At 34.2% G+C, this 24,315-nt stretch overlaps 1 protein-coding gene across 4 annotated transcripts in view; it reads left to right on the forward strand.

Annotated features, from left to right (window-relative positions):
* The window catches only part of LOC105226158 (uncharacterized), a 66,077-nt gene extending 43,488 nt beyond the window's left edge, over positions 1-22,589 (forward strand). For 2 of the 4 annotated variants that reach the window (XM_049455210.1, XM_049455212.1), the window contains 7 exons: positions 7,389-7,670; positions 16,826-17,076; positions 17,137-17,240; positions 17,311-17,725; positions 17,789-18,264; positions 18,348-18,470; positions 20,000-22,589. In XM_049455210.1, the coding sequence (XP_049311167.1) occupies positions 7,389-7,670; positions 16,826-17,076; positions 17,137-17,240; positions 17,311-17,725; positions 17,789-18,264; positions 18,348-18,470; positions 20,000-20,080 (1,732 nt within the window). In that variant the 3' untranslated portion in view covers positions 20,081-22,589. The remainder of the gene's footprint in view (positions 1-7,388; positions 7,671-16,825; positions 17,077-17,136; positions 17,241-17,310; positions 17,726-17,788; positions 18,265-18,347; positions 18,471-19,999) is intronic. The other 2 variants (XM_049455211.1, XM_049455209.1) reach the window with 1 other exon arrangement.
* The last annotated feature ends 1,726 nt before the right edge of the window (positions 22,590-24,315 follow it).

The raw sequence follows: 24,315 nt of genomic DNA on the forward strand, positions 1-24,315 counted from the left end.
GTTTTATCTCGTACTACATATTACTTATACGTATGTATGTATATTTGTATGCAAGTAAAATAAATTGCTTTGTAACGGTTTATTGAACTCCCGCAATAATCGCTCGCCGGTGGCAGTCACGTTGTCGCCGCCATTGTGCCGGCTTAAGCATTAATTTTGAATTTTTTAGCATATTTAATTTTTATTATTTATTTTTGCCAACTACTTCGTATTCCGTATTTTTTTGCAGCGTGGCGCCCAACAAGTCGTTATTTTTCATTTTTTTTCTTTTACACCAAAGGCGCAATTTTTATATTGTTTATTTTTTTTCTGTGCGCGTGCGTTTGTGTTCGAAAATCTTTTATTTTGCCGTTAAATTTTATTTTTTTTACTTTTTACAATACTCGCTGGTTTATTCTAGTATCTATAGCCAACGCTACTATTTTTATTTTATTTTTTCTTTTTATAATTCGTTGCTATTTTTTCATCACTTCACCGCTTCCAGTTATACTGCTTTGTTACTTTATTTATTTGTTTATGCTTTGCTATTCATCTTCGTGCGCCGCCACTTGTCTATTGCCGCTTGCGCTCATTATTTTCAATGTTTTGTGTAAAATTGTATTTTCCTTTTACTAGTTTTCAGTGTTTTTGTATTAATGCTTTTAAATTTTTTGTTGCTCCGATTCGCGTCATTTTTTTTTTATATTCTCCATTGTCTTTTGCTCTCGGCAGCGTTGTCTAGTTAAATGTTTCGGTGGTCATAGCGTAACTGCCAAAATTAGTTGCGTTCAGTTTGTGTTCTTTCGCGGCGGTTGTGGTTGCGGTTTGCGGTTCCTGTTTCGCAAAACGGTTTGAGATTTGAAAAATTTTCTTGCTCGTGTTTCTTTCGATTTCCTGTTTTCAAAATAAATAAATAAAAAAACATGTAAACTTCAATTCTGCTATACAATTAATAAAATGTATAGTGAGTGGCAAGTTTCTAGTGTCTTTATAAAAAAGAAATAAACTAAAAAACGTGTAGAAAAATATTAGCAGTGAGTGTATAAAACAGTTATATACGAAGCTGGCATTTTTATCAACAATTATTATATCGCAGAGAGAATTTGGAAAAACTTGGTACGCAATTTCAGCGTGGAACAACGCACATTCTTTTCATGTGCATATCAATAATGATATCTCTACATATGGTATTCGAAAACGTATATTCGTATTTCTAATCAAACTTCAACTTATTTTTTTTATACTAATAAACAAATAAATATGTACCATTTTAGTCGACCACTTTTTGCCATTTTTCCGCTAGAGACATTATTCCGTCAGTGTAAAACTTTCATCAGTGTATATGATTAAATGAAGCTTGAAATCTCACCTTTCCAACACTATATGGTATGACAGAATGTGATTGATAGCACTGGAGATATACGACTGCAACGACATCGATTGACAAAATACGAAAATACTTTTTCGACTACCCAATATAAAGCTTAACATAACCTCACAAAAGCTCTTTACTCGCTAGGCTGTCATAATCTTGCCATATTGTTAAATGAAGATATAAATATATATATATTTGTAAATTGATCACCCCACCGTGAAGCTTTAAATGTGATTAATGTCCGCCTTTGATTTCAGCAGTGCTCGCTATGGTTTGGTGACTTTCTACAAGCACATTGACACTTGGCAATGAAATATAAAATTACTACATTGTATCTTTATATACAAAAATTACGTGTCACGTTGTTTGTCCGCGATGGACTCCTAAACTACTGAACCGATTTAAGAAAACTTTAGCACACTGTGTCCAGCTCGAACCAAATTAGAAGATAGGATAGTAAAAACAATTCATAAATAAAAAATACTGTTAAAACTCTATTAAGGGACAGAAAGGCTGATAACCAGACATTTAGAAAGCAGCCTTAAGTTCGTTAATTTTTCCAATAAAATTTATTTGTATGAACATGTTCAAAATTAAACCTCAAGTATAATCTCTTGGATTACTAAACCGACAAAAACGTTTTCGCCTTTATTCGTAATCAAACGTTATTAAAAATAACATACCGTTTAAAAAAAGTACGCGCATCACTCATTTGAACACAAGAAAAATAATGTCTAAACAGAAAATTAGACCACCTGCTACGCAGCTGCCGCAATGCATTTGAAATATATTTCAAAACAAAATTTCAAGGTGCTCACAATACATACAAGCACACAAACCATATATAATAAATCGTGTGTGAGAAAATTTCATTTTGGGTTACTTTGATTCGCGTTTGCCTTTCGGAAAACGTAGAGCTTTCGGTCATTTATCATAAAACGGAATGGCAGCAGCTGTGAAGGTTTTGGGACAAGGTGAAAACCAACCGTAAAATGAAAAAATAAGTTTGCGAAACTTGGCTCGCCAGAGTCATGCCACAAACATTGCCGTTAATACGCTGAACTTTATTTATACCCTTAACAGTTCGCAACGAAGTTTATAACACCCAGAGGAAGGAAGATAGCGATCCTTTAAAGTATGCATATAAATGAACAACGTGACGAGCTGAGTCGATTTAGTCATTTTGGTCTAAATCTTTCTCCGTAGATACAGAAACTAGTGCCTCTGTTTTTGAGATTCCGATCTGAAATTTTGCGAACATTTTCTATACAAGAAGCTGTTTATTTGTCGCAACCGCCGATATCGAACCACCGTAGCATATATGTACATATGTAGTTGCCATACATACTATTCGATCTTCCTTTAGTATTTGTGTGAAAAACACTTTTATTGTATAAGAAATCTTCACGAAATTTGGCATAGAATATTGGCTCAGACAAGGTTAGAATCTCCGAACCTGATTTAGCAATTGAACGAACAAAATCAATATAAATATCTTTTTATACCCCTCTAATCTATAAGAAATGCACCTGTCAGGGGTATTATAGCTTCGGAGCAGCCGAAGATAACGTTTTTTTCTTTGTTTTGCTTCATAAATATATTTAGTTATGTCGATGTAATTACTTGGGAGGCTCTCTGATCAAAATATTTCAATTACCGTTTTCCAACTGAAAGAGCAAAGTGAAAAAATTATTTATTTAGTACATATGCAACCTTTCATTAGCTAATGCAATTAACTATTGGCTTGCCAATAAGCAAATATTACATATAACTTAATATTTGCTCTAGTTTTTTATGCTTTGCGAAAGCTTTTGAACTGTAATTAAGGAAATGGGTGCAGTGGCAAGAAAATATTATCGATTTGACTATCTATAATATACATATTGTTGGTATACGAGTATATTATTAAAGGTAGAATGAAGACCCTGTGGCGCAGCAGTCTACAGTCAGTATCAGTTACTTTAGAAATAACTGTATTTACTTTGTTTAACGCTGTGCAACTGAATGTCCATGGTGTAGAAGAGTTTATAATTAAATAAGCTTTAAATATGCTGTAATTAAGATTTCCTACCGGTAAGCGGCGTGTGTTCATATTGGGTCAATGCTGCGCTGGTTCCAGTTCAATAACCATTGTAGCTTTTTTGTTGATAAAAAGAGAAATAGAATAAACAAAGAGCATGAGAAAACAATAACAGCTTTTACTATATAAATGTGTTTATATGTAACATATACATATGTATGTATATGCATTATAAATCACTTTATGAATTCTGAGTAAATATAAAATTGTTTTAAATCGAAATTCCGAACATTCCGCAAGTTAAAAATACTGAAGGACATAATCAACTCAGTTCTATTACTTTCCGGACAAACCCTATAATGTATAAAGCCAACCGAAAGTTTGAAAATCATATCTCTTATATCACTTTTTAACAATTTTTTTAGCCATAAATGCGGCTCCCTAAGTCATCGCCTGCACCGATGGACAGACGTAATTCCATTATATAACCGCAAAATAAGAAAAAATAGACACCACTAAAATAGTGCTAGCATCTAAATTATGGAAGAGTTTTTCAACATTCACGCGGTCTGTCAAAGTTCTAGACTGAACCGCTTTGCCTTCCACGCTTCTTGCTATTCGTTTCGCCCGTCTCAAATAACACAACTCAGCTATGGCAGTTTAAGCAATTTTTTATTTAAAAATTCAGCATTTTATTATATCTATGCTATATGGTACATATGTTTGTCTGCCGTAAGCATATACATATATGCTTGTACATACCTTTATGTATTTTAAATTAATAGCAAGCATATCAGCAGATATTCGCAATTTTGTTTTGTCGTGCCTGTTGATTTTACAAGAAAAAACTTGGCTTGTTAGCGAAAGCGAGTTGTTAACTTTACTACCGCTGGCGTGGTATAAAGAGTAATTACTTTTAATTGTGCGCACTCACATATAACTAAATTGTTTTCATATTAGCACTTTGTACGCGAGAGTTGGGGGCAACGAAATCATTACTTGCCGGCACCTTTTTCTACAGAAGTGCTAAATGTAAAATGAAAATTGTCACAAACTAATTACGTTAAGTAATTATACAAATAAAATTTTAAAGTTTACTTTATATACCACCTTATAACTGTACCTATACTTTAACAAATTTCTACAAACCAGCTTTTAGTGTTTATTTGGTTAGTTGTTATTGCTTAAAAATATCATGCGACATATTTTATTATTTTATTTTGCGCGTTAAGCTAATAAAACGCTGCGAAGAAAATTGTAAATAATTTCTGATGCTAAATACAGTTTCAAATTGATTATTTCCACCCCTTTTCGGCAGTTAAATAAGATCTTGTTAATTTAAACCGCAAATACATTCCGTATTCCATTGCCTCTCAAACCATGCATGTACCAACAATATGTCGACAAACTCTTATGCCATCAAAAGGCTCTACAATGTTGTTTTGCTGCCTTCGAAAGGCGTGTAAACATTGCAAGTTATTGCTTACGCTTGTGTACACACAAGCAAATAAGTAATTCGCGGCTATTTTTATTAAACTGCTATCAATTTTATTTTGTTCTTTTCGTATTGTTATTTTTTAGAATGCTATACATAATTCAGCTGAACCCCCCGGCTCTTCATTATGATTATATTTTTAATTGACGTCATAGCTTACGAGTTTTTAATGTTTATGATAGTTTAAATATTTCTAAAATTATGATGGATACTTTATATTTACTCCTTACACTCTCTCTCCCTCTCTTTTTAATTAAAAAATCTACGTAAAATTTGTATTAATAACAAATATTAGATTCCATCTGATTGACATAATTTCTGCATTAACTACTTTAAATTATAATTATAAAATCCGAAACTCAACCTGTTTACACCTGAAAGCATGCTTAATTAATTGTTTAACTTCTGCAATTCAGCTCTGCGAGGGCTAGTGCAGCTAGAATACCTAAATGTACTTTTAATTTTTAACAATAGTTGCCCAAAGGCGAGATAAGGTTTGTCAACCTAGTCACGGCCTTATCGAAAATTCACCAAAATTTTTATCTAGCGCCTTGAAGCCTAAAAGTAGGCAACCATTAATGAATACATTAACAAAACGATGTTTTATGTAAATTTTGTGTAAAAACGTCTCCATATGTGTATATCCTTGGCATACCTAATGATGTTATGAGCATCCATATTTATATTTTTAACTTATAAATGAAATATATGTATATATGTATGTACATACATATATTCCCTACATAACATAGATTGACGTCAACACACATTGTTTTCAAACACGACTTCTAGTGCTTATAAATTAAACTGTTACTTCAAATTCAAGTAGCAGATAATCAGAATTCTTGGGGAAGTGTTGTTTTGGGCATTAGGGTGGGTAGCTTTACATATTTAGAAATCTTAAAGCTGAGACATACTACAAAATGATTTAAATTTTTAATTTTACAACTTAGGAAAGTAGAATAAATTATCGAATGAGCATGGTTAATAGTAAAAATATATATTTTTTTTTATTAAATAAAACAAATAATTCTAATTTTTTTGCTTAGTGCTCTATATATAAATTTAATTATTCTGGGAGAAGCTGTGCTACCGGCTTATGCTTCAATATTTCTATACGAAAAAATAACCCTAGATAGTCAAAAGTATGCTCTATAATGTATAAAAGGTTCGAATAAAATTACTCAATCCATATTTAAGAAATAAATTCGCAAAAAATTTCTTTTTTTTTACCTTAAAAACCTTAACAACTCCCCGCCCCTCTTAATGCAAAAATTAAAAAATGTCACATGAGGAAAATACATAGAATCAAATTTCAGGCGACGTCTGCATAAAAAATCAAAGTGGGAAATAACCCACACACCCTAATGTATATATGGTATATGTAAATACGTATACATTGATATAAGTGATACGTTAGTAAATAAAATAATTAACGCGTACTTATGTATACCCATTTACAATATATAATATATGCGAGTAAAGATGATAAGTGGGCGTTTTTTATGTTTACATTTTAATGAATGAAAGTCTGCCTCATATTTATGAATAAATGTGCAATGCTTACCTAACAGTGAGATTAAAAATAATTTAATACTAAATAAAAATATGTCCATATTTATAAAAATTTCATTCGTGGCATTCCTCCCTTTTTTATACAAAAATTTCAAAATAAAGCAAATTTCTTCGTTATTTTCACTCATTTTTGAACAACTGTAACTTTTTTTCAATTTCCCCGCATTTAACTTTTTTTCTAGTTAAATGAAGCTTAAAATCTCACTTTTTCAACACTATATGGTTTGACACAATGCGATTGGGGATATACGACTGCAACGACATCTATTGACAAAATACGAAAAGTCTTTTTCGACTACTTAACATCTATAGTTTATAGTGTTTCCGACATATCCTTCTGGTGTCACAGACTTTGTAGCAAACTTAATTTGCACTGTTCAGGGCATAAAAAGTAATAAAAGGTCTATAATGCAAAATGTTCTCTTGTACCAATAGATAATACTTGTACATACATACATTCGTTTAATATTACCATAAAATATAATATATATGTACATACATACATAATAGTTCAACTATGGTATGTAATTCAAACAGCAATTTACGCTTAATACAATCAATTATCAGTTCAATGGTTCAATGGACAATTGATATGATAATGCCAATCGCCCATAATGATAATAATAAGCCGTTATAAATACGTAAGCAAATGTTACATTGTGTATATGTATATACCCCTGCAAGTTATTGTGAAACACTATCATTGTTATAGCAAATATATATACGCACAAATGTACATACATATGTACATATTGAACAATAAAATAATAAAAGAAGCGCTTTCAGCGGCTATTTCTGTGGACTATAGTCCACTCTCTACTTAATTTACACACACAGCACTTGCAATCATTTTCTGTTTGTGTTGCACTTAGTATAATCTCTCTCGTTTATTATTCCATATCCTTTAATTCCATTTGCAATTTCTTTTAATGTCTCTTCACCAGCGTCAGTACATTTGCTGCAACTCCCAACGATTCTACTTCCATGGCACCATTGCAAAGTCACGCTGAAACGCAGAGTGTCACAATATTAAACTTACAGGACAAAGAAACCTCGCCGAACAGCAGCAAATCGAGCAGTTCGAGCAGAACACAGCTGACGCAGAAGCAAAAGCAACAGCAACATAAGCGACAGAGCTCCAATCAAAGTGATAATTACAACACAGCCTATTCGACAACGTCGGACAGTTCAACGCAGAATCTGAACAATTGTCGAGTCGAAGCCAGGTGAGTCGATTGGGGATACATAGATTTTAGCATTAAAGCTATGTTCTTCTTTAATTTGAGCGGGTAAATGCCTTTTATTTAAATTGTGGTCCTGTCTGAACAATTTGTTCCGCGATTGTAGCATTGCCGTGCATAATAATCTATGCCGAATTTCGTGAAAATATCTTGTAAAACAAAAAAGTTTTCCATACAGGGTTTGTCCGGAAAGTAATAGAACTGATTGTCTTTCCCCGCGACTGTATTACAGAGCGTGCGCGCACCGACTGGATTTCCTATATGATCGCTTTTCTTTTGTCTTTTTTTCCAATTTGCAATGCTTTCTTCAGTAGTAAAATGAAGCCGATTGAACATATTGTGATAAAAAAGAATACTTGTGAAAGGGAAATTGAGAGCAAAAAACTGCAAATCAATGCTGTCATACGAGCATTAAAAGCAATTGGGGTTATACATACATACATTTAGGTCAATAGCGTATTATTTAGTTATTTTTTTTTTTAATTTTTGAAAGAACTTGAAAGAGATTTTAGCGATTTGTGTATTGTTAGAAAGCAAATGGAATATAAAGCCTTACTATATAGTACATACATAAACACAATTAATGGAGAGAAAGTTATGAGTTTGAACAAAGCGAACGATTTTTTTTTTTAATTTTTTATTCTTCTCTTATTATCTCCATCAATCAAAATAATAGGAACTATACGCCGCCTGTGTAAAGACATTCATTCGTTTTTTTTTAATTTTTAGATACTTTACGTATATATGTGTGTATTTACAACATCTACAAAACATATTAATTAATCAAAAATTTTTAAACCAACAACTTCAATAACATCTGACTGTGAATATTCTCTTTGTCGCAAAAGACGCACGCTTCAGAGGCAATGAGACGCCTACAGCAGAAAATACCGACTAAGAACTAACGACATAAGTAAAAGTAATGCAACCATTAAAATACTTAGATACCCATTTAGGATAGCAGAGCGAGTGCTTAATGGCACACTGAGAGTTAACCGACATTATTATGAATTCTTTATGTAAAAAGCCGCTTAAATTTATCAGCAGCTCGAGATAGGAGAGTGCTAGACGTGCAGCCGCGCCGACGAGATTTAGTTAAAGCTTGTTGTTGGTTACAGCTTTTCGTTGGGGCGGCGTGAGGTTTCTTATTTGTTTTGTCACGAGAAGTCGCTTTAAATATTTGTAAATATATTTGTATATGTATGAATGAAAGTTTTTTATGGCGCAAAGGCGTTGATTAGAAGTTAATCAGATAAAGGCTTAAATGCTCATATTGCTGAGGCAGGCATAAATTAGAGTTATTGCGCCGTTAATATTATCATATTTATTATTTTGAATTAGTTTATCTGTTTTTTTTTTTTTTAAATTGATAGTAATTTGTATTAGAAATTAACTGTTATGGACAAACATCGATAAACATTGTAAGCGACTCGATAGAAAAAATAAACTAAAATGTTAGGGAAATGTCTGTTTCATAAATATGTAACAAGAGAAACAAAGAAATTCGCCATTTCTTACCCTTTTCAAAAAATAAAGCTTTAATGATAAATTCAAGTTAATATTGGTTAGTCGAAAAAGTCTTCTCGTATTTTGTCAATAGATGTCGTTGCAGTCGTATATAGGGATCTCCAGTACTACCAATCACATTGTGTCATACCATACAGTGTTGGGAAGGTAAGATTTTAAGCTTCATTTAACCAAAAAATAAATAAAATAAATTCGGGCAAGTTGAAAAAAGTTACAGCTGTTAAAAAATGAGTGAAAATAATGAAGAAATTCGCTAAATTTTTAAATTTTTCTATAAAAAAGGAAAGATTGCCACGCAAGTCACCAATGAAATTTGTGAAGTTTAAGGAGACGATACTCTATCAGTTCGCTCGCTTCCGTTCTCGAAATTTCGAAATTTCGATTTACACCGATGAAAGTTTTATACTGATGTAATGATGTCTCTAGCGGAAAATGGCAAAAAGTGGTCGACCAAAATAGTACATATTTGTTTATTTATTTATTATTATAAAAAAAATAAGTTGAAGTTTTTTAGAAATACGAAAAGACTTTTTCGACTAGCCATATTATCATTACATTGATATTTTAATATGTACTTATCATAGCTGTATATTATTCTCGCAAATTTTACACGTTTACTCATTGTATTTCCCCCTACGTTCCCATATATACATATAATTATCTAACCTTAAAGTGTTGGAATGTCCGTGACGTGTCAGCAAATGGCTTAAATTAGCAACATTATCAAAAATCACTATTTGCACACCTTTTCGTCCTATATGCAAACCGATAAAATAAAAATTGGTAAACAAAAAGTTGTTATCATATTTGTTGTTGTCATACTTGTGTGCGTTTGAACTGATAAATATAGACAAACAAATATTTTTTGACACAAAAATACAGCTTAATGCATAAAGCTATAGAAGGGCTTGATAGCGTAGCAGCGTTTTCTAAGAGAAACAGGTGTTCGTGTTGCGATAAGATTTGTGAAATTTGTTGCTATTGATAAATAAAATAAAACACCGTTAGAGATATGTACATGAAAACGCCCACTGCGATGGTTGAAAATTACTCATCACATATGATTAATGCGGTCTATATAGAAAACCCCTCGGGTTAACAAAGTTGATGTGCTGTCTTGGCGCGTCCACGAGTCACTCAAAATTTTCTTTGATTTCTGCAAAAGTACAAATGCAGCATCCTTAAATTCTTAGTTGGGATTTCTGCCACTCTCATGTGTTGTATAATATTTAGTTTGTATGTAAAACGATATATATTCTGGTATTTTTGTTTTTGCTTTCCTCTGGTTTGGTAAGTTTAAACTCGAAAATATAATATTGGGTTGTCCAAAAAGTCTTTTAATATTTCTAAACAATGGTATGACACAATATGATGAGTAGCACTGGAGATATATGTGTATGCCTGCAACGCCATCTATTGACAAAATACGAAAAGCCTTTTTCGACTACCCAATAAATACCCAATCGCAATGCCTATGCCTTGTTTAGGGCACTTTGTAATCGTTTTTTAAATTTTATTACCGATTTTATTGCCAATAATACGAAACTCATGACTATGCAGCAATTCACAACTGCATGACTTAATTACGAGCGACATTCCCGGAACACTCGGGCATTTTGGGTTTTGCTTTGTCATATGGTTTCAAAAAACTTGTATGCTTAACATGTAAATAGTAGCAGCCATCGAATAAGCTTAGGACTAATTTCATGCTGCGAAACTTGTTACTTATCCCTCTAAAGGGACATTTAATTCGTCGTTCCATCGCCTGTTTGGAGTAATTTTCAACCAAGAGCTCTTTTATAGTTTTTATTTTTCAATGGGTAGGGCAGCAATTCATTCTGAATATCGGTACGATATTTTTTGATAAATATTTACCGTTATCTCGCACCTGTGCTGATTTGACGTAGGAACCTGATAAATCGTGGCCACATGTTCACTGCCATTGCTATTTGCTATATTTTCTATATAGGAGGGTACACATTTTCACAGGCCACCTGTCCACTTGTCTATTGACGCGCCGTCAATTATTTTGTTGTTTTTGTTTATTAGCCATGTTGTCGGCACTCATACAGTACGAGTAAATAATATGAGAAACCCCCGTTACTAGTTTGCAAATACTGATAAGTACTGTTAACATAAATCCAAAATTCAGTTTTGGCCAAGAAGAGGCAGAACCTTTAGTTGAAATTCGTTTATTGACAAAAGTGGTACGTAGAATGTAGAAAAGCCACAGAACGGCTTAATCCAACAGCGAAAAGAATTTAGACATCAATATTGGTAGAAATAAGAGTGAAAAATTGATGAAATTATGCGCCGAAAAAAGACTTATTGGCTGTTCAGCAGGTGCGCTTACAAATTGTTTAGTGGTTTCGTGCAATAAATGTATATATATATTTTTTCAAATTAAATATTTCACTTTTTTTAATTTTTACTAGTTATTTAATTTGCTTTTTTGTTATTGTTATTTTAATTTACATGCGCAATTAGCTATTTCGTTTTAGCTTTTTTATATTTTTATTAATTATATTTTTAGTTTAACTTTATTATCTCATTTACTTAAAAATCCGTTGCAATAAATCAAATGAAATATATATATATACATATATGTATTATATATTAGAGCGAGGTGATATACAGGGAGCCAAAAACAACGGAAAAATTGCAGAAACGGCACATTATCTACAGATCATTTTGAGCAGCTTTGCCTGAGGGAGGTACAGAACCGGTTTTGAGCCAGCTATTTTTATGTTTATCTTTTAGGGATTATAAAAATTTCTTAGACAATTTTTGAAATAAGAAAGAAATTTAATACATACATGTGTGCATTTTTGTAATATATTAATCGTTTGTCGGAATCGGTCAGATTGGACAAATATATCACATATATCCCACATAACCGATTAATCGGTTATTTTATTTGCCTGTAGCCTGCCTTTAATTAATAATAATTTTGTAGAACTGCTCTTTAATAGACACTTAACAATGACAATGACAATCGAACAACTACAACATATATCTCCCATACAACCGATTACTCAGAAATTGTATATAAATGTGAATTATCACCATCATTAAGTATAATAATAGACGACTATTCTGCAAAATAACGAGCTCCTACCACTTTAATTGAAGGGATTACACAGGAAAAAAGCTGTAGCCCGCATACCGAAAAATAAAAAATGTGAGTAATCCTTTGTATGGGAGATATTCGATATATAAATGATGAATAGAATATCAAATTGCAGCTATGTATAAAATTTCATTCGAATATCTCAAATATTGACAAAGAAATTTTTATAATCCCCAAAAGATAAACGTCTCCCTAAAAATCGTCGGCTCGAAACCGGTTTTAGACCCATAGTCTCTTATGCAAAGTTATTCAGAATGATCAAACATGATCAAACATTATCCGCATATACAATTTTTACAAAAATATCGACCCGCTCTATTGTATACACATATGCATACATATAAGCACTCTTCAAATACCCGGTTTTTTTCAATCGCTCGGCTACAACTCGTCTACCGTCGTTGCGCAAATCAAGCTGATAAGTTAGCCGCTGATAACAGCAAGCCAAACAAATAGCGTATGGACTTCTATTCCCCCACCTGTTAGTCCGAATAGCTTAAGGCAGTTAATTCCCACCACTTGCCCGTTAGCCAACTACATACAAATAGTCAGAACTTTATGGTACTTCACATACATACATTCATATGCATAGAAAATGCTGGTCAATATTACTTTGCTTTATTCACTTGAAAAATTCACCACCGCCGTGGGATAGTATGCTAAGTGCGCGAGAGCGATAAAGTTGCAAATTGGTTGCGCGCAACGAAAATTCATTTACACGTAAAAATATATAATTTCTCGCGTCGACATATACATAATTCTGCATAAATATATTCTTGTGAATCCCAGCATACTTTCGTAAACACGAATTAGTTGGGCACAGTAAATGCGGCCTTAAATTAGACAGCGGCTTGAAATACACCATTGTGGTGACTTGTCCGTCGCACGCGGTTAAACAAATGCAAAAAGTGCACGCTTTAGTAAACCGAAAAGGAATAGCCAAAAGTGTATAAGCTAAAATTGTTTTATGCGTTTGTGATTTATGCGATTCTCGTTCACTTTAAAGAATTTTAACTCATAACAATGACAAAGACCAACGACACGCTAAGCAGTCTAATTTATAGCGCGAAGAGTGTTTTTCAGCCGCGAAGTGAAAATGACTTAAAATCGTTCGAAAGTTATATATACGATAATTATATATCCGATTTGGAGGGCGACGGCGAACAAACGTCGTCGCCAACGGTTGAATTTGAGAGGCGCTCCAAGCGTAGATCCAAGCTCGAGTTGCCTTGGAAGCATCATGAGGCGTACGCCGTGGAGTTCCATTGCGCCACCTCAAGAGAGTGAGTTAGCACGCTTTTTTAAATAACAAACATAATACTAAATGATGTGAATAGCATTTGAAAGGAAAACTCGGGGAATATTCAATGAAGGCGTTGAGTGGAGTAACATTTTCTCGTTATTTTTTAAGCGGCATTCACCTCCTTCACGATATAATAATAATATTTGTGCTTAAAGCTTCATTGAGCCTAAAAAAACCTATTATATGAATACTAGCTGATTCGAAATCTCAAAAGTTATAAGCGCGCGCATCCGTCTTGTATTTACCTTCGTTCGTCAAGTATGGCCTAAAAAATATATATTAATTTGATCAGTTAAAAAGTACGCAAAAGCTGCGCTTGTTACTTATTAGTAATACACCTCTTCAAATAAAACATGGTCAAGATAATCAAAATGTTATCGTGGTTCTAATTTATAAAATGTTTAACAAGTGTCATTAGCTGACGAAATCGTCAAATAATTTGTGTTCCCTGTTCAGCAGCTAAATTTTATGGTAGCTACTAGATTTTAAATAAAAATGGATTTAACATTTATTGATAGCTTTATAAAAAAATAAACTAATGTTTTATTTTACCTACCTTTTCTGTACAAAAATTTCAAAATAAAGCAAATTTCCTCGTTTTTTTAATGAAGCTTAAAATCTCACCTTTTCAACACTATATGGTTTGACACAATGTGATTGGTAGCACCGGAGATTTACGACCGCAACCACATCTATTAACAAAATACGAAAATACTTTTTCGACTACCCAGTAGTTCGCAAACACATGTTATCCTTTCATTGTCATTGCTGGCTGATTTAATATATATTTTGTGGTATAAATTCAAATATAAATATCATGCTTAGTTTTCGAAATTCTGCTGCGTCAGTACTTATCTATATCAAAGGGAAATTCATTATTTTCTCTTCGCAGAACCTACATTAATATCTGCATTAATATTATTTGCGTTGTATAAGCCATTTTAGACAGCTAGTGTCGCCTAATGGTTAATCAATATTACTCGTAAAGGTGCAATTAAATGACGAAATAAGTAGAACAGTTATTATCTCACACAATATAGAGTTTATGACTTAGCTTCAAAGGTAAAAGCGTGTATCCAAGTGTTATTTATACTTGCAAGTCAGGAAAAAATAACTTTTTCGCTAAAAAAATAATGCAAATTTACAGATTTAATGTACTTTCATAAACGGCGATTCATTTTGAAGAATATTGCATTCGCTTGATTCTGTATTCGATCTTCAAAAAGAAGGTGTTTGTCGTCGAGCAAAATTTTTTTTTGTTTGAAAATATCTGAAATTCAGAAATTTAATAATAATAAAATAGATTTTTTTTTACAGAAATCCGGCTTCCCAAAAAAAAGTCGTTTTTTATGAGAAATCTGACACTTTAGAGTAGCTTAAAACCCAAATTTTAACCAAAAAGCAGACTTTCGTAGAAATTTTCATCATCAACTCAGAAAAATAAAATTACTCTCCAAGGAATTAAAAAAGCTACTTCCTGCTTCAGTCTTTAAGCATAGAAATACATACATATGTATATATAAATTAATCGACAAAACATTATAGAAAATATAAATACAAGCTGTCCCAATTTGTGTCTTTGTGTATGGCTCAGCTCTAAATATGGCTAATTAATATTTTACAGACAAAATACCAGTCAGCGTGGGAGTGCTACATATGTATGCCTAACACTGTCCCATAGTTTACCATACAATTTATTTCACTGCACTTATAAGCTTATTTATACAAGTATATACTTATGTACCTGTCCTGTTCCTGGGTATATTTGTGGACAACAGTATCTATGAACAAATAAAGTGTGCTGTTTTGCAATGATTGCTTTATTGTTAACTATAGCCATTCATTTATTTTCAATTAGCCGTACACAGATATATGTACATACTTATATACACGCACTAATCGCTTGGTTTTTGAGATATCGATCCGAAATTTTGCACACGTCAATTTCTCTCTAGGAAGTTGCTTATTCGTCGGAACCGCCAGTAACAGACCACTGTAGCCATACAAACTGAGCGATCATAATCAAGAACTTGCCTTAAAACATTTTTATTTGACGAAATTTCTCATGGATTATTGCACAAGCCAATGGCATAATATCCTAGCCTTCTGCAAGGTATTTTTAGTATATTTGATCTAGCCGAAGTTAACGTCTTTCTTGTTTCCTTAAACATTCAGCTATCTATCTAGAAAATATAATAAATCTTGTACGAAATTATTTCTTTAAAACATTAGAATGGCTTCTCGCAAATTTTGAAATTCGCTATTAAATTTATGTGGTATAGTTTAATGGGGTATGGGGGTGCATGTAACTAAAGGCTTAAAATAAACTACATTTGTGGACGCCAAAATAACTAAAAAATGCTATTTTTAAAAAAACATTAAAAAAAATGTGAAAATGTGAGACGTTCCCATTTGTAATAAATAAAGATCTTGAATGCCAGCCAAAACATTATAAAAATAATCAAAAACTCTGCAAAGAAGGAAGCAACAACAGCAATTTATAATATCTAGTCTAGTTGCTTTCGCATAGAATCTACGCCATCAAGGTGTTGTTCATTAAATTAATTGGCTTTATTAATACTCGCTCTGTGTCATTGTTGTCTTTGCTCATGCCCAACGGTATATGCCATGCTATGACGTCATGAATAATCTCTAATGATTGCGTGCGCATCGACAAAGAACCGACAACACGAGCGAAAAACAACAAACGTCACCAACGCGAATTTATGGTTGGCATGCAGCAAAACAATAACAAAAAATAAATGCAAATAAAAAATAAACAAAACAGCTGCTGCCCGGTAGTCTGCAAGTGTCTTCAGAAGCGCATATAGCAAATTATGCGAATGTTGAGGGATGCAGCGCGCACACATTTCTAAACTTTCATTTATGCTTGGCGTGTATTTATTCAAAACAAACAATAAATAATTTCCTTTTAAATATTTGCGAAATTTTGGCACTCAGCGTTGAATAAATGAGTTCGCGAGGGAATTTAGTTGCTTTGGGCATCGTCTGAAGGCGCATTGAATTTTCGTAGGACAATGTGAGGTCTCGAAAGTTTTTACAAAGCCCCGTTTTCGTGCTTTCTTAGGTTTTCTCTTAAGATTATATTATAATAATATGTACTATCTCCTCCGATTTTTTCAATACAAGACTTACGCTTATGCGTCCTTTGAATTGCAGGTCCTTGAACACCATAGCGCCGAGCGGTTCCACTGTCAGCACACGCAGCCTCAGCCCAACGTCCCGTAAAAGTGCCACCAACACCACGGCGAAGCATGAGCAATCGACAGCGGCAGCAACAGCTGCTGCCGCCTCTACAACAGCGGTGCCTGCCGAGAAGGAGAAGAAGCGCAAAGAGGTCTCCAGTTCGCGTGTGAAGAAATTCCATCGACACTTTACGCAGGTCTCCAAAGATGAGAAGCTCATCAATTGTGAGTACAAGATGGAATGAAAAACGTGCATATATTTACTATAAAATTTGGAATTTGTAGATTTTTCTTGTGCACTTGTTAGTGACATACTGCTACAAGGACATCTTTATATAACAGATCAGCATTTTGCATTCTATTCAAATGTGTTTGGTTATGTTACCAAGGTCAGTTCGAAGAGTCTCGCTATAAATTGTTAAAAAAAATTCAATTATTTTTTTCTCCACTAAAAACTAGGTTGTCATACCCACGTCGTCCGTCACGAAAATCTCCAAGGAGAAGTTGGCGAAAATTATACCGAACGCCGTGGGTGTCGCCACCGCCGATGAGCGGCACGTCTTCGGTAGTTTTATGAGCCGCGAGGCAGCCTTCCGTTTAATGTGCAGCGTTTGCCCGCCATTAGCACCTATTGAAAATCTTCCAAAAGCACCCGCAGACATTGAAATTTCCGAAGAATACTCAATTGAGGATGACAGCAGTTGTTCGATTAGCGGCAACGAGAGTCCACCACAAGCTCTAGTTGCAGCAATCACCGCCAACGCTGGCGAAATCGATGAACTTGGCCAAACGGTGATACACCGCAATGTAGCTGGCTCCAGTGTGAGCATTGCCGATGGCACCGCAGCAGCAAATGAAAACCATCGACATTCCGGTGAGTGAAAGTGAACACTCGTAAAGTAGCATGCATAATTAGACCAATTGCAACACATTGCAGATATTCCAACAGATGCCAAACAAGCCGGCGCTTTCTCCAACACAAATATGCGCGCATCAGCGCCACCCTCGGCACGCTACAACTCCAACCACGGCAAAAGTGCCAGCGGCGCAGACGGTACACCGATTGCAAATGCCAGCAGTAGTGACGGCATGCCGACCGCCGGTATTGCGTTGATTGTGACTGGCACCAATACGTCGGGCTCATCGTCGCCCACACCGTCAACATCTTCCTCGCTGCCAATCACGGTGATGGGCAGCACACCTAAGTCAGCAGCGCATGCGGCTGTGTCGAGCTTCAAGACGCTGACACAGAAGGCGCTGCTGCGCTTGAAATTCCCCAAGGAATTACATGTCGTTTACTTAGGTGTGCTGCTCACTATGGTGCTGGCGCTATTCTCTGTTTTTCTGCTCTATCGAATACTGGACATTGAGGCGAAAACAAGCGCATACCGCTCGCCAAATGAGTTCAATTGGGTGAGTAGAATCGACGGCAGGAGCGCATGCATATGAGTATTAACTAATAAACTATTCTTTGTCGAAATTTTGTTTCTTTCCAGCAGCGCGCCGGCACCGATGACGATATATTTGCGGAGGCTTTGCGTTGGCAAAAAGAGCTGCAAGCTAAAAGCACCGAGGAAGCTCAAGATATACTTACACACAATTTAGAGCAGATTGCCAAGGTGAGTCGAAAATAACATATGTATGTATATGCATTTTATATCACAAGTATGAAAGTATTCTAGACGATGTGAATACATCACTATATATGAAAGTATTATAGAGGATTGATTATTATTATTAAAGCACTTTAAAGTATTCCCAAATTGTATTGGTGACCTTTGAATTGTTTTCAACCACAACGCATGAACTGTTAAACATTTTAGGCGGTTTAATTAATAGATTAAATATGTAAAATACATGTATTTTCTTGTATGCAGAATTTTGCTTGGCATTTCCGTTGCCACCGTCAATATGTTTGTGTGTTTTATACGTTTTTTACGCCACCTGGCCATAATCATTCACACGCCAGATGTCTGCCCTATAATTGCCGACTTTTTTAGGAGCGCTTATCAGTCTTCGATAAGCAAAACAAAAACAAAAAATATAATTTAATTATTAGCGCTTCTGAGAAATAATCCAATTAAACGACGTGTATCAGGAAATGGAAATGTCTAGTTTTCAAATGCAATCGATTACTATAACAATCGTTTTATCGGTTTCTATATTTCTTAATGAGGCCGGTTGGACGATTTCAATTGATTGTGCAAATCATGCGCTCACTTTAAGGGCAATTTTCGTAAATTTTCCGTAATTATCTGTTATCTCAACTCATCTATATAATTAATTTGATTATTGGGTTTTTTTTATTGAATTATTGAGGTTTTTATTGGTTAGGGATTTTTTTATTGGGATACACCGAGCATATGACAATTTTTGTTTGAGTGGGAAATTATTGCATTTCTGCTGAGATTGAGATTGAAAATTCGCAAACTTGTGAACCACATGAGAAGAAGTTCAAGTTCTTTTCAATCGTAAATTCCATTTCTAATACAATGAAGCAAAACTCCCTTCAAATCCAGTTCATAAATCGAGGACAAGGATGCGTGCGGCGATAAGAAGTTCATATATATATATTTTTGAAAATAAATGTAATATTTTTCTGGTTACACGCTATCTCCGACGAAATAAAGACTAAAGAAATTAAAAATTAACAAAACAGCGACCATCATTGTAAAAAAATTTTCAAAAATTATCCTAGATTGTCAAAAGTATGCTTAATAATATACAAAGGTCCGAATAAAATTACTCAATCCATATTTAAAAAATAATTCGTAAAAAGGTCTTTTTCACCTTATAAATCTACTAATAAATAAATAAAGAAATATGTACCATTTTGGTCGACCACTTTTTTCCATTTCTCCGCTAGAGACATTATTTCATCAGTTTAAATCGAAATTTCCAAAACGGTGAATTTCTTCATTATTTCCACCCATTTTTGAACCGCTGTAACTTTTTTTCAACTATGCCGAATCCAATTTTTTTGGTTAAATGAAGTTTAACACAAAATACGAAAAGACTTTTTCGACTACCCAATATTTATGATTTTTACACACTTATTCTTCGTTTTTAATATATACGTGATTGTAAATTAATATAAATGGTAATTCAGCCTTTATATTATCGTATATCTACTACGCTCTCTTTCCAGGTGCGTCGCAGCCTAGAAACGCTCTCAATGTTAATCCATGACAGAAGCTCAGCTCATGAACAGCGCGACGAAAGTGACTGAATTTATATTTTTAACTAATTTTAATTACAATTTAACCGTAAAAGGAAAGGGTACGAGCCTTTCACACACACACATACATACTACATAGTTACACAATACTTTTAAGCTGATAAACTACGATTAAATTGAAGCAGTTATACTTACATTAATGAAATAAATTCAAAATAAGCACTACATACAAACATAAAAGAAGAAGAAGCAGCAGTTGGAAAGCATAAAGTGAAAAAGTGCGAGGGAAATGCGGCAATGCAGCGCGCAAAAGCAGTTACACACACAAAGAATGAAACTTTGAAAAATTAAAAGTAAGTCGCAAAACAAACATACATACACACAAATGTGTTTAGGGCAAATACCGTTGGAAAAATTGCAAAACATGTAAATATATTTTCCTTTTGAAATGTGCATTCTGTCAATTTGATATTTATATTTTTGAATATTTTTGAATATTTTCGCTGATCACACTTCTTTGCATGTGGCTGTGCGCTCAAGTCAATTTTTATATGGTTCCTATTAACGGTTAAAGTAATTTTTTGGTATTGTAGTCATGCTGATGTGCCAAAGATATTTAGAAATGATATCTGTACTGCAAAGAACCGCCAGTTGGGGAGCAAAATTGTATTTTCGACATTTTACACCGTTTCAAAAGGAATTTATATTTATACAAAGTACAATTTAAGCCACGACAGAATCGAAAAATGTGAAAAATCGGCCAACATTTTTCAACAATTTTCGGCAACTTTGAAATTTTTCAATGAAATAAGTTGAATTTACGATAAACAGCACCAATTATATTTATTTAACACTTATGTGTGGAATAGAAGGAAATGCAAGCTTGGGGGCAGCTGGAGACACAATGCTCCTAAGTTGCCGCAGACCATTCAGCTCCTTCAAAGATTCTTTGACGCAGTTGAAGGATCAGGTCTTTTACACTTGAATGCCGGAAATTGAAAAAACATGCTGGCCGATTCTTTCATTCAACTCTCATGTCCATCCCTTTGCAAATATTTTGTCGTACCTCAAAAAAACAAAAAAAAAAAATAAATAAAAAGCTGCTGCGCTGCGCTATTGTCTGCAAATAAATGAAAAATAATGAAGCAAATATGGTATTTTTAACTGTAAACCGCAAAAATAGTTTATTACTCAAGCGTTTAAAGCTACTAAGTGTTAAAGTAAATAATATTGTAAAAATAAGAACAAAAACTGCGCCAGCTGCGTGGCATAAAGCGCTGGCGATAAAAACGAAAAACAAAGTCTTATATACATATACTACAATAACAACAACAAACAAACAAAAGCAAAACGGCAAAAGCCGAAAAAAGAAACACTTTCAGTAACAAAACCAGAAGCTGGGACATGGTGCAATCTTGGAAACGCCTGTGGTCCGATGCGCTGCCGCCGCCGCCGCCGCGGCTGCCGCAAACCACGCGTTACACAAAATTACTAATTATAGACAAGTTCTCATGCGCTAACTCGTTCACAAAATATGAGAGTTTCGCGCATGAGCATTCAATTCAAACTTCTTTCGGCACCTTAACCCTCATTTACCATACACACACACACACATGAAAATAGAGAAAAACTTAAAATTTGACAAATCAACACATGCCATTTCCCCGCCCGTCTAATCACACACACACACATAAGCATATTTTTAAGCCACTCTCAATTTGCTATTTTCCGCTTGGCAAGCTTCGGCGATTTTTCTTCTCTTTTTCTACACAAACAAAAGCAAAAAGAACGAAAGAAATGCAAGAAAATGCAAGAAAATCCCTAAAAGTCATTTTCGACATGGAAGTTGAGAGCGAAAGATTCCCCTGTGATACAAATAAACATGCATACATACATACATGCATATGTATTGCATTAATTTTATTAAGTAAGAAAATGAAATTTGCGATTTAAAGTAAATCTTAATTAAGTGTAGCTGAAATATTTATACATTTTTAATTTATTACAAAATTATGAAATAAGTTTGCGAATTTTGTTAGTTTTTCCTGTGAGAACGTCCCGTTATGAACCGACGTTGACAGTTAGGAATTTATTAGTTGTAATTACAAATATTTCTGGCAAATTAATTAACTAACGGCACCTAGACAACTAAGCATATGTGAATGTATTTTAACGCATTATATATTTAATAATATGCTGCAGACACTCTTTCCCGCTGCTTTGCGCTTTCGACTCTAAGAAACAAAAATATTCTTAAATAATGTAATGTGTATTTATTATTGTTGTAATTAAATATAATTAACTGTACTTGTGAACTAAAATAAAAACAAAGTCAGCTACTTCGTGTAATCTGTATGTGTTAGTGCGGTGCAAAGCGGAAGTAATAGTTTTTAAGACGAAGTCCACGTGGAGCGATTTTGTATGATTAAAAGCAACATATTACATAATAATTAGTAACTAGAAGAAGCAGCTGGTCCCCATTAAAATATGATACTTCCATAAAAATAAACCTAAAAGTGTGAAAATAAACTTAATCAAAAGAAAAGAGAAAAGAGGAGAAGACGAAGATGAATTTTTGTTTGAAAGAAATTAATAGAATTTAAAAACAATTCCAAAAGGTAAAAGTAAAACAAAAAAATAAATATTAAAATATTTTTGCTAACTTAATTGGCTCTTAGATTAGTTGAGTAAGACAGCATACAAATATGACAGAGAAATTGAAATAAAAAAGAAAAAAAACTTGAAGAGATTATTACAAAAAATTCAAAAATGTAAACTAAACAAAAATGCAACAGAAATACATAAAAATTGTAAACCGACCCAAATGTTGATATGTGGATCGTATGTAGTGTAGCATACAAGAAAACATTCATAAATAATCTAAAACAGAATATTCGCAATAAATTATGCAATATAGCGCAAACATGAAAATTTAAATAAAAAATGTTGTTTTATTAAACAATTGCGGTACGAAATTGCCGCTTCATTGCGCAGCGTAAGTATTCCTTAAAAAATGTAAGAAAAGCAAGCATTTTGTGGTGAAATTCCATGAAAACCGGCGTTCTGTCACACATTTTTAATTCTCAAAAATTGTAGGTGAATGCAAATGTGAATTTTCTTATGCAGAATTGTAGCGCGTGAGATTCTGCAAATTTCCACATTTTTAGTTTTTCTCTACGACCTCTGGTTCAAAAGTTATAAGCGTTTTTCTTGCTACTATTTTCGGCGGCTGCTTGCTGCATGCTCCTGGTCGCCTGGTACAAATCCAGGATTTTTGTGCCAAATTGAAATGCATTTTTTCTGCAGCCGGCAGCGGCAGCGGCAGAGGAGGCACCCAAAAATTTGCCGGTTGGCGTTGCATAAGCAAAGGGGCAAATTTGAAATGGCGGAAGTGGCCAAACAGGATGTATGTGGGACCGGATATGGCCCCAGGACGGAACCGGAAACAGAAAAGAACGTTACCCGGCTTCCGGTTTGGGGGTGTTTCCGGAAGTTGCCAACCGGAAACGGAAATGGGGTCGGGAGCCGGAAATGGCGGTGCGTGGCTTCTGGCTTCAAGACTTTCCGGAAGTGGGGCCGGGGCGGAAGCAGGGTGCGACCGGAAACCGGAAATGGGTTGACATCCGTTTCCGGTCCGCCACTTCCGGAAAATTTCGAAACCGGATATTGTGTACCGTTATTTTCCATTTCCGGTTTCCGGTCCTCGTCCCATATCCGGCCCCACAGTTTGTCCGCTTCCGCTGGTCCAATTTTGCCCCTTTGCATATGCAATGGCACCAGCGAGTTTTCCGGGGCATTCGCTGCCGGCGCCGCTGCCGGCTGTAGAAAATTGCATTTCAATTTGGCACAAAAATCCTGGATTTCTACCAGGCGACCAGGAGCATGCAGCAAGCAGCCGCCGAAAATAGCAGCAAGAAAAACGCTTATAACTTTTGAACCAGAGGTCGTAGAGAAAAACTAAAAATGTGGAAATTTGCAGAATCGCATGCGCTACAATCCTGCATAAGATAATTCACATTTTTATTCACCTACAATTTTTGAGAATTAAAAATGTGTGACAAAACGCCGTTTTTTACGAAATAATGCTTAAAATGGCAATTTTTCTTAAGTGAGGGTATTGCAATGGGGTAGGAAAACGTTTTTAAGTGTTTTCCTACTTATCTCCAGTCCAAAAACTTTTAATTTGTACCATTTTTTCATTGAGTTTGAACTGTATAGTAGGCACTGTATAGGTGCATTTTTAGTCTATATTAACAGCTTAATCATCGTTTGGTGCGAAGTAAAAA

This window comes from Bactrocera dorsalis, chromosome 4 (genome assembly GCF_023373825.1).
Source record: "Bactrocera dorsalis isolate Fly_Bdor chromosome 4, ASM2337382v1, whole genome shotgun sequence".
NCBI classification, from domain to species: domain Eukaryota; kingdom Metazoa; phylum Arthropoda; class Insecta; order Diptera; family Tephritidae; genus Bactrocera; species Bactrocera dorsalis.